General features: G+C 39.5%; 1 protein-coding gene across 5 annotated transcripts in view; it reads left to right on the top strand.

Annotated features, from left to right (window-relative positions):
* Positions 1-1,741: 1,741 nt before the first annotated feature.
* PBX1 (PBX homeobox 1) overlaps positions 1,742-11,986 on the top strand; it is a 335,322-nt gene continuing 325,077 nt past the window's right edge. For 3 of the 5 annotated variants that reach the window (XM_005203438.4, XM_010802730.4, XM_005203439.5), the window contains exons 1-2: positions 1,742-2,580; positions 5,830-5,903. In XM_005203438.4, coding sequence (XP_005203495.1) covers positions 2,390-2,580; positions 5,830-5,903 — 265 coding nt within the window. In that variant the 5' untranslated portion in view covers positions 1,742-2,389. The remainder of the gene's footprint in view (positions 2,581-5,829; positions 5,904-11,986) is intronic. The other 2 variants (XM_024989644.2, NM_001192768.1) reach the window with 2 other exon arrangements.

Genomic DNA, 11,986 nt, shown 5'->3' with positions numbered 1-11,986 from the left:
GAAGTGCTCAGATCCTTATCTTGCAAAACTTGTTTTTTTGGTTTTGATTGGGAAGGAGGTTGGGACTGATAAAAGGAATAACATTTTATTTGAGGATCTCAACGCATCTGATGAGGTTACAATCTATTTTGCAGATGAAGTACACTTAGGTTTGTAAAAGTTCAATGTGTCTCCTTTGGCTACACTGTCATCCAGGAAGAGGACTATCTACACAGTATAATATTTTATATTCCAAAACACTATACTTGCCTTTTCCAAAATAATTCGTATGCTCTTTTCTCTTGTGGCCACTGTGACTCAGTCCGAGATCCTCTCTTACGTGCCGGATGTTAAGACAGGAGGCAAACGATGGCCTACATAGAGTGACAGAACTGAACTTTAACTGTGAGTTTCTTACTAGGATTTTCCCCTGATTTTACTTAGTATTTTTTTCATTCTCTCCTACTTATTTTTAATTTGGGTCAGTGTGTTTCAATATGTGTATTATTTTAAGCATCTTAAAATAACATCGAAAATAGCATCAAAAGGGAAATAGTCCCTTTTCCAACAAGATGAGTACATAACTAATTTTTACACTATTTATACATTTCTGTTAAATGGAGATACTCCTTCCTTGACACTTAATAACTATGGGACTCAGAGAAGTTATTTAGCATTTTGAAGTTCCCTCCCTGTAAAGTGGAACTAATAATCCATAACTCTCAGAAATGTCTTAGGGATTAAATAAAATAACTCATGTAAATTACTTGGTGCATAGTAGGCATTCAATAAATGTCAGTTTGCTCTTTATTCCAGTTAATAATGCTTATTAAACTATATTAAAAACTAGAACCAGACTGTGATAATGCATTTCTTTATTAAGTACTTAAGCCAAATAACTAATTTCCCCCAGGGAGAAAAGAAAGAGAGATGTTGAATTAGTTTCATTTGGTCAACTTATTTATTAATCTTTTTTTTAAGCATTATTTAGTTTAACAGTCCATAATTTAGTTTCCATGCAACCAAAATGTTACAGTTCAGTATTCCTCTTAGCTCTATTGTGATTGTTCTTTTAAATCTATTTTTACATATGCCGTTTATTAGAGATCATTATTAATTATATTAACAGCTCGATTGTGTTTCATAACAACTTCGTGCTGACAAACTTTGCTCACAACAGTTTCCCTGAGGTCTAACGAATTAAAAGGATCAACTTTTAAACGGCAATGTTACAGGAAAAGAAAAACCCCGGTTGCAGGGGAGACCCACACTGTCTATATTCTTTTGTGTTAATTTTATACGTTTGTATTTAAGTAGAGCCACATTTTTCTCAAGGACGGAATCCAAGTGAGGCAGGAAGGAAAAGTGGGGACGTACTAACCGAGCCTGCGCTACGGTATCATTGCACCTTTAAGGACTGGAGACTTGGTGTTAGCTCGGCCTCCTTCCCAGCCCACCTCTGAACTCTGATTGACAGGGCGCCGGGCGAGGAGGAGCCGAAGGAGGCCGAGGAGGAGGCGCAGGGAGGAAAGTAGAGGGAGGAGGGGCCTGTCTTTTCTCCAATGACCAATCAGGGGAGGGGGCGGGGCTACGAGTGCCCTCCTCTCTCCTTCCCTCCCCCGCCTCCTGGCTTCCCCGCCTCCCTCCTCCCCCCTTTCCTCTGCCCCCTCCTCTCTCCTCCTCGTCCTCCTCCTCCTTCTCCTCCTCCTCCTCTCAGGCTGTGGTTTTTCTGTATATGTTTCTGGAGTCCTGAGCCTGAGCTAAACAAAAGCAGGAGGCTGACGGGGCTGCTGGAGTTTGCAGAGACACGGAGGAGGAGAGAGCCTGTGCTCTGCCTTGCCGCCGTGGCTGGGGGAGATCTGGCTTTTGCAACAGCCCACCCCCTTTGAGATCACTCTGGCCCGGAGTGGGGGTGGGGGGTAGCGGGGGGTGGGGGGGGAAAGTTTGCATTGCAATCCCCCTGCCTTCCTCTCCTTTCTCCCGGCCAATGCATATTTGCAAAAGGATTAAGCCACAGATTTAAGCGCCGGGAGCCCATTTCTGCCGTGCAAAGGAGACGGACTGAAAAACCAAAAGCCAGCTCTGATTTCTTTTCGTCAAGTGGGAAGGTGGTTTATTTTTCTTGCTTTTTTGGAGTCAACACCCTTCCCCACCAGTCCTTATCCCCACCCTCACCCCGCAACCCCTTCACGCCCCCCTCCCCCTCCCCACTCCCCATCCTCCCACCATCCTCTAAAGAGGCAAAGGGATTTTTTTTTTTTTTTTTCTTTTGGTCTTCTTTTTTCCCCCTTCTCTGTTTATCCTGAAAAGGATTTGAAGACAGCTTGAAGGATAAAAAGCCTTGGTGCTTCCCAGGAGCCGAGCCGAGGAGCAGAAGAGGAAGAGCCGGGGGCTGCCGTTGCCTTTGGAGATGGACGAGCAGCCCAGGCTGATGCATTCCCATGCTGGGGTCGGGATGGCCGGACACCCCGGCCTGTCCCAGCACTTGCAGGATGGGGCCGGAGGGACCGAGGGGGAGGGCGGGAGGAAGCAGGACATTGGAGACATTTTACAGCAAATTATGACCATCACAGACCAGAGTTTGGATGAGGCGCAGGCCAGGTGAGATGGAGGCTTTTCTTTTCCTTTCTTGGGGTTTTTTGTTTTTCTCCCTCTCGCTGGGGGAAACAATGGGAACCGAATCACCACAGCGCTTTCTTTTTAAATGTTATTCCTTGGCCCATTTTGACGAGCAACTATATGGCGGAGGAGTAAAATTTGAAGGAGCGTTGTTATCGAAAGTGCAATCTCCCATGTGGTGATGTGGCTGTCTGTATGTATATTTTCATATATATTGTGTGTGTGAATATAGAGATCTTCATATATATCCACACAAACACTCAGGCAAGCCGAAAATACTGCCAACTGATCCAAAAGCGGCCCTCGGCACTTTTTACTGCTTTAAAAAAGTATCAGAGAGAGCAGAATTGTCAAGTTTTGAACAGCATTGCATGTCTTCTTGTTGAGGGACTCCGTAACGTTACAAAATAAAATGTCCCATGAACACTTTATTTGCAAATATAGTTGACTCCTTAAGTAAATCAGAGGCTTTGAATTTTCTATGTGAACGTACTGCTCTAAAATTAATTTTTATCTTTCCCCCTTTCCATATTAAAAAAAAAAAGAGTAATTCTTTGTCAGTAGTTGTCAGCCATCCAGAAAATATTTTGCATTCATTTAATTGTTTCAAAAAGGCTGGTGTAAAGAAAGAAGAGATACTGTTGCTTTTAAACATGTTTGTTCGGTTTTAGAGACTCGGATATGTAGTGTAACTTTATTGTCTCTTATTTTGAGTCGGTTAACTACCCTTCTGTGGCACAGAATGTACGGTTCTTTAAAAAGGGGTGGGGGGAGAAAATCAAGCATGCTCTTTTCCTCATGCTTCTTTCAGGACCACTTAGATGCTAGTAAAATAGAAATGAAGGCAAATGTGTATTTTATATATTTCCATCCTATAGGACACGAAGATCTTCATTAAGGAAGCGTTATAAAGAAGCTGTGTAGCTTCTCAGTTAATCCACTGCCAAGTATATAGTTCTCCACTCCAGGATTTTACAGTAAATTCTCTTTAAAAAAACAAACCAAAAAAACTAAATGGTAACCCACCAACTGCTTGCCCACGGCTGATCTTGAAAAGAAGATTTTAAGACACTCTAATGGCCACATATGTCTTTGCAGTTACCCAGCTTTATTAAATCTCAGAAGTAGCTGGTTTTTTTAAGTCATATGTACACAGTTTCTGTACCTCACAAGACTTAGTTCTGTGGAGAAGACATTATTATATGTATTTTTGTTTAAGGGAAATGGGAATTTGAATTGAGAAAATGAGAAGAAGCAATTTCAAGGATGACATGAATTACACTCTTATTTTACCTGTAAGCACATGCAACATGTAAACTCAAAAGTCCTGAGGTTTATGGGTGCTTGAAAACTTGGAAAGGTTCAGAGACTGGAACTATGCTATTTTTTTTTCTTAATAGAGGATGATTTTTAAAAATTATTTGGTGCCCTTTTTGGATTTTATTATCTGGAGAAAAGCTAATAGGTAGGGTCAGTGAAAGATTTCCCACTGGCAATCTCTTTTTGAATTGGAACAGATTTCTCCATTACATTGTTCTAGAAAAATAAACTCAGACATACCAATAAACGCCTCTAATAACAAGTTTGTGCAGCCGAAGGGGCTGGTAGCACTGAGAACCACCACTTTTCTGATGTTTAGTCCCGCTCCTTTTTGTACAACTGAGGACAGCCGTGACTTGGTGGGTTCACCCTTTTAATGGCCTAAATGTTAAGAGAATCAAACACAATTTTGGGATGGGGAGATTTTTCTGTTCTCTATAACCCAACCCCATGGACGTGCTTGGCAATACAATATTTCTGCAAAGCTGCATAGAATTTTTTGTAGTTGTTATTTGTTTTGCATTTGGGCCTTTATATAAGAATACACTTAATGAAAACTCCTATAAAAGGCCCAGAAAGAAGTCTGTGATACCATAAAGTCTTCTTCACCATTTTTCTCACCCCACACCAGAACTAAATCACCACTAAGCTTTTCTTTTTAGTTAAACAATGTAACTCAGCAAATACTTTAACTGGGTTTTCCTTTCCTTAGTAACATCTTCATAATGTAAGTTTATTATTTATACAGTGAACCCTTCGTATTTTAGACACAATGTTTATGTTTATTTTGATACTCTTGAATTTTGAGATTATGACTCTTCTACTGTACAGTAGATAGAGCGTGCTTCTGGTTTCCGTTCCTCAGGATGTGTATCTATTTTTTAACTTTGAAAGGAATTTAAAAAGAACTGCATGTGTCTTGAGTGCCAGAGGTTTCCATTTATCTTTATACATTCATTTTAGTTAGTCAACATGATTCCCTTAACTAATAGCTGATATGATCAGTATTTTGTTTCCAAAACAATATCCTTCTGCTAAGTGCTTCCAGAGTAAAATCAAGGGAAAGGTATTGTTTTGGTCCTTAAGTGCATGCTGAATACAGACACACAGAAGAACCAGGTAAATCACTAATCTAAAAGGCAGAATTGTATTTATTTTTTTCCCCCAATGGGTGCAAGGTCCTAATTGTAAATAATTGAATTTCAACACCTGCAAATAAGCAGTGTGTGCACAAGCGACATAATGTGAACACAGAGAAATGAATCTATTCCCCATATGGGTATGTTTGCCCCCTGGCAATGCATTTCCATACTCTTTAACTTGGGGACTGAAATTTTATAAATTGACAGTTCTGCTCAGAAGACCTTTCAAGCATCTTGTGTTTATGAGAATACAGGGGCATCTGCGGAATGAATTCAAACACATGGATGAATTAAATTTGAAAACACACACACACACACACACACACACACACACGGACTGAGAAGCAGACAGCTCCTAGGCTATGGTGGTTGCGTAGATTATACAAAACTGTTAACCCATGCATTTGACTCTGCCGTCTTTTCATTGCCCTGGATAGGATTATTGGTTTAAGACTTCCACTTGGATTAAACTACTCATAAAAAACAAAACGAAACAAAACAGAAAACCCCAAACTCTTCCTAAATGAGCATAATTGAGGTTAGTTCTGTTCTGTAGTTAAATCCCTGCTCTCTCCCTGCTAATTAACATTATTTCTTTTTCTATGGCGGGACTCTTTATATTAAGTCATAAAGCAATTGAAGCATGCCACAGAGTTATGCTTGGTCTATAATTTTGGCTAAATGCTCGATTTTTTTCCCCCTGTGCATTATCAGCAGCTTGATCCCAGGAGTCCACCTAAGCTATTCTGTTGTTGTTTCTTTCTTGCAGAAAACATGCTTTAAACTGCCACAGAATGAAGCCTGCCTTGTTTAATGTCTTGTGTGAAATCAAAGAGAAAACAGGTAGGAATGAGATTCCAACATTTAAGCATTTTCTTTGGCCAATTGACCACTTTAAACCAGCAATCAGGAACCCATTATTTAAATATTAAAATTTCAGAAAAGAAGTACTTTCAAGATTGATCGCATATTCCAATAGGAAGTCCTAGTAGCCTTGCTTCCTGGAACAGAAAGCACCAAGTTTCTTTGACAGTTATTACCAGACATTAGCGGTTTGCTTGCCTTAACTCTATTCCTGGCCTCTTTGAAATTGAAGCTAAAACAGAGGTTCTGAAGGGAAATTTATAGAATAATGTGCCTGTGGGGGAAAAATATGAAAGTAAAAGTCCACTTCTTAAAAGAATATATTTTGGCCCATCTTTAAGACAGTGTTTTTGGAGTTGGGCATGGGGGTGCTAAAGTGTTTAAAGTTTCCTCTTCTTTTTTTCTTGTAATTACACGAAGCAGCAAACTAGAGTTCTTTCCAGAGTGTTGTCAGATACCTATGTGGAACGCGTCACACAACATCAGGTTATCGGTATTTGAGTGCCCTGTGATTTTATAGCTGGGAGAATTGCTGGGTTTAGGAGAACAGAATGTGACGAGCTCACTCATTCTGTTGTTTTTTTACTTTCTAGACCTCATATCATGAACTAACACACTTATAACACATCCCAGGAGGGCATTTAAATTTTAAAGCAACAATTAAAAAATAGCAGTCATCAATCAGAGGTGTTCTTAAACAACAGATGCTCTGGGAAGGACACTTAGCAACATCCTCTTGTTTGTTTATTTTAATCCTTAATTTTCCAAAGTGAGTGCGTCTCTCCCTTGTAAAAAGAAAGAGTTGAGAAGGCAATCTGAAGCCAGGGCGTAAAGATGAGGAATGAGGGGTGGTTATATAAAGCGGGAGCTTCTGCTGGCCTCTGACTTGGTCGCTCGCTGCGGAGCAGCGCAGAGTACCTGCCATCCTATTTATTTATTTATTTTTTACAACAAGGAGTGTAACAGTCAATAATTCATATCTAAACCATATAAGCAAGGGCATGACATGAATGAAAGTGACAATAAATATGATTGCATGCCCAGTTGATATACATTGATAGTTACACATAAAAAAAGGAAGGAGGGGCTCTGAGGGCATGCAGGGTGGCTTTCTTTTTGAGGGCTCTCTGTGTTTCTATTTTAAAAAATAAATAGTTTCAAGATGTGACCATTGATCGAATATGTAATTACTCGGGTCTTGAAATGTATGGAAAATTAGTAAGCAGCTCCTTTGTTGAATGTTATTTGTGTTGTGCGTGACATCCCAGACAAAGCACCTGAGCAGTGATGTTCAGATCTTTTAAGTCTTCCAGGTTTCCCTGCCAAAGCCTAACCTTAATGCAAAGCTGGGAATTGCATTGTTTTAGCTGTGATATACCTTTGAAGAAATGTATGGGTTGTGCATTCAAATATCAAAGGGGCTTTCTCAGTTTGTCACACTTTTTAGTTTTTTTTCTCTGTTAGCCTGGAGCAGGAAACCTAAGTGCGTATATATCTTTATCTTTTGTTTTTTTCTTCCTTCTCAGTTTCTTTTTTTTCTGATTCTAATTTACATGGAATATTTGGTTTGTTGAAATTTGTTGCTACTTGGGTATGCATTCCTGCTGATCTTGCTTCATAAAATACAGAATCAAGCTATAAAGGCATATTTGATAATTCAGTCTAGAGAGACTCTGTTTTTAAGACGCCCTCAGATTTTCATTGAAAGGAAGTCTGTCAAGGCATTTAAATGTACGTTGTGGTCAAAGTGTTTAATTCTAGTCTTCTAATTAAAATCTACTGCTAAGGCAGTAGATCAAGGTGGATGGATGTGACTATAGATCTGGTTCTGGTGTGGATTCAAGAGTTTGCTCCTCACATGAGTATTGCCTAAACTATGGTGATAAGAAGCAGTTGTGTCGGTCAGAATCATGCTTTAAAGGTGTAATTTATTGTTGGATTATATATTCTGTTTTAAAATTTTTCTGTTACTAAGTTACATTAATGTCTGGAGCTTTTTAAAAATCTGAATTAAGGTTTTGTATGCTGTCTTTCAAATAATATATTTTTAAAAATAGTTTAGTGAATACTGTAAATTGAAAATAATAAGGATAACTGACCCTGTGTTAAGGGGGAAACACACAAATGCACAAGTTTTGGATTAAGAGGGCACCCATGGGTGAAAGTACAAAAAAAAAAATAGTAAAATAAAAAGAGAAAAAAAGAAAGACCTTTCTCCTATTCCTCAATTTGTGTATCAGAAGGATTAAGGAGAAGGAAGAAACCTCTCCTGGAATGTTGAGTGTTCGGTGTTGTAGGTAGGAGACAACTGCGGTATGCTGAAAAGAACTCTTTGATTGTAAAGCACTGTTACTTACTCAAGATCGACCTCACCCTCATTCTGAGAGCTGGCAAATCTTCCATATGGTTGATGTGTCCGCAACACAGTGCGTCTGTAAAGTTGTAGGAGCTCTTGTTTCCCCCCGCTTCTTGATACAGAGCTAGTGACAAGATTGTTGGGGTGATCAGTTCATGTGCATTCTTTGATTGTTTTGGGAGTTTCCCTATTGTTACTTTCAAGTCTTTATGCTGAATGAGTATTTTTGAGCTTGCTTCACAAGTATTGTAGAGGTTATTTGATTTAGGGTGGGCTCTGTTTGTACTCTCCCAGGAGCACACTTTACCTAGGTCTTTACAAGGAAGTCAGGACCCTGAGAGGAGCGTGGGGCTTGCATTCCTTGGCGGATTTTGCTTTTTTGATTTTTGTCAAAGGCTTTCATTGGAAAACTCAGAAATGTGGAGGGAAACTAGCTTAAGATTGTCTTACCAACCTTTTGGAACTTTAAAGAAACAGACGTGCAAAACACCTAAAGTAGGCAGCACCGTTTAGATTACAGTTGATTGATAGGTATTTAGTCAGAAATTACTGTGGGGATATTCAGGAGGAAAAAAAAAAAAGAACCCAAGTGTCTTCTTGTTGAGAAATGTCGGTAAGTTTTTATTTTGATACCTTTTTGCTTTTTTAAATAAAAATGCCAAGAACAAGGAATGCCTGAACAATTCTCAGGCAGCAAATCTCAGACAGTAAGAAAACTCTGCAAGACCTCTGGCAAGTATGTTTCAGAGGCGGCTTTTATCTGCTTGTTCCTTCTGGGAGCATAGAGATTTCATAGAGTTTTGGACCTTTTAATACCTCATTTTCTTTCATTTTTTCATTCCTTGTCTGCTGACATATTAGCAATAGACTGGGTTTTGCATATATGTAGAGGTGGTGGTAGTGGGGTTGATGGAATGGAGAGAAGGAGAAAAAAAAAATTGAAACATACTGAATTTCTTAAAAGGACCTTAACTATATTTTTAAACATTTCTTGATTGTAAAACAATTTCTGTGTCAAAAATCATGCCGGTTTAAAAATGAGGAAAAAACACGAAATATTGGTTGCCATTTACTAAGGAGACTGTTTATAGATAGTAATGAATAGCTGTAATTGTTGTGAATAGTTTTTAATTTTAGAACAAAATAGCTATATATGGCAGTTTTCAGCAAATTTTCCTCTGAGCATCATCTGCTCTGAAGTTAAATCAAATCACTGAAGGATGTTAAAAAATTACGTTTTGCTTACTTAATGCCCTTTTGTTCTCTCTCTCCTTCCTTTATTCTCTCTGTTCAATTAACACTCTCATCACAGGCTCTAGTTTTTTTTTTTTCTTTAACTCTACTACTGTATTTCAGTTTTTTTCCACCCTCTCTTATTAATTCTCACCTGCCACTTCTTTTTAGTATAGCAATTACATTATGAGATTTCTGCTTCTCATCTTTTTATAGCTTTAGAGAATAATTTGTGTGTGTGTGCACGCACGTGTATACATGTGTATGTTTGTGTGTTGGTATATGTAGGTGGAGGGGCCACCGTGGAAGGAAGTTTATATTTTAGGAAAATAATTCCGAAAAGATTAGGCCTTGAGCAGAGAACAGGAGTGAAATAACTTCAGACAATTTAGTGGTGCCTCTGATCAGATTCTTTTGGGGGCTGACATGACAGGAGTGACTTTTCATAAATGTTCGTCTCTAGAAGGAAAAAGCAAAAAAACTTTTTCTTGCTGATGATAGAATTTAATTTAATTTTTTTTTTTTTTGAGGAAGGGGCAGAGAGAGAGAAAGGGAGCAAACGAAGGGGAGTTACTTGATGCGGTTTTACTTGATCCACTCTTTCAGGTACAGTGTGTTAGCAGAAGGCAGGTGATTAGACCCTATATATTTATTCTGATCTGGATACGAGCAATAGACCTTCAATAATAAGACTCCGTGGAAGACACAGTGTCAGCTTCTAATGAGAAGCATCCCTTCTCTCCAGTCGTTTCGTGTCATCCCCTTTTAGAAGCCGATTTGGACCCATTCTGGCAGCTGAGAAGTGGGGCAAAGGGTGCAGTGAGCAGCCCGGGTCAGACCTACCTGAGTGAGGTCTTCGGAAATTTGGTGTCATGTTTTTTAGCAACTGGATGTCTACGAGGACTGGGACTGAGGAGAATTTAAGTGAAACTGAGGAAGCTCGAAGAAGGTTCATGAGTCGGGGAAAGGCACCGGGGAGACCTGTGGTCTGGGCCTTGTGGGCTGTCGGGAGCTGCGAGCAGTGAGGGTGCTGGGTCCCAGGCGGGTGGCGGGCTGCACCCGGGGTGGGGAGGTGGCAAGGTCTGGCCCTGCGAGGGTCTGGCCCTTTCTACATGCCTTTGCTTCTCTGTTCTGCTGACGTTCATATGCTTTTGGTTATTGTTGGCAAAATTAAAAAATTTACCCCCAAACAAGCAAACAAACCAAAACTCAGATATTAAACATATTTAAATAGGCAAGCATTTTAATTTTTTCATTTAAAGCATAACCCTGGCTTCTCTTGAGACATAGTTTTACATGCATGCCTTAGGAAAACTTAGGCTGCACTTTGGTTTCCAACTTCTGTTAGATGAATGCTGTTATGGTTGGAACTTGGTGTGGTGATTCTAAATATACTTTTTACCTTTACTTTTTATTTAAAAAGTCACCCAAAATGCCACATGATTGAGGCAGTGTCCTAGGTACATCTCCCAAAGACAGCTCTTACTCATTTTCTATGCTCCTGGAAGCACCCTGTCCTTTGCATGGACACTTTAGCCTGGGTTGCTGCTAAGCTGCTAAGTCACTTCAGTCGTTTCTGACTGCGTGTGACCCCATAGACGGCAGCCCACCAGGCTCCCCCGTCCCTGGGATTCTCCAGGCAAGAACACTGGATATAATAATTCTAGCTCCACTCTTGCACCCTACCTGAAATGGTATGGTAAGGTTTAAGGAATGTAGTAATTGATTAATAAAATAAGCAGAGGATTAATGAGTTGTTTGTTAAGTACTTTGAGCTCCCTGGGTGATACAGATAAGAGATACTGTATTTTCTATAGTAAATTATCTAAAGACTTGTATTCTATTCCATTTCGTAGGTTGCCAATGTGTTAACTCTTCCTTTGAATATATAATTGAGTTGGCGAGGTAGTCATTATGTCCCATCAGGAGAAGTCTCTGGTTGAATCTTTTGTCTCATCTTCATCTTAGCGATAACACTTCTCAGAATTTGGCAGAGTGATTTCCAGAATTAAAAAAAAAGTGTGAGGATCAACTGACATAGGATTATAAAACCTATCTTCCTTTATGGCAGAATAAGGTCAGTGGTGACTTCGCGGAAGGTCTTCTTACTTCTGACAGCTCTCTTTCAGGCTCTCAATAATTGGTAGAAATCAAGATTGCAGTGGGTGGGAAAATTCATCCATTTTGGTTTAGGTCATGGTATAGTTTAGGTCAACTATATCTCTCATTGATACTCTGTCATTAAGTAGAAACTGGGGTGGGTCCCTCATACCTGTACTAGTTCTGGACATACCAGTAAGTAGTTATAAGATGACAAGTAGATAGCTTAAATACTTTCAGGAGACGCTATAATAGTTGTGCTTAAGGATCTGGTCTCTGAAGCCTGACAGCTTGGGTCTGTATCCCAGATCGCCAACTTTTTCAGTTGTGTAACCTAGTTAAGTTTATGGAACTTCTCTGTGCCTCATTTTTT

Source organism: Bos taurus, chromosome 3, assembly GCF_002263795.3.
Source record: "Bos taurus isolate L1 Dominette 01449 registration number 42190680 breed Hereford chromosome 3, ARS-UCD2.0, whole genome shotgun sequence".
NCBI lineage: Eukaryota > Metazoa > Chordata > Mammalia > Artiodactyla > Bovidae > Bos > Bos taurus.
The sequence above is the reverse complement of the archived record's forward strand: the minus strand, read 5'-3'. Positions and strand labels throughout refer to the sequence as shown.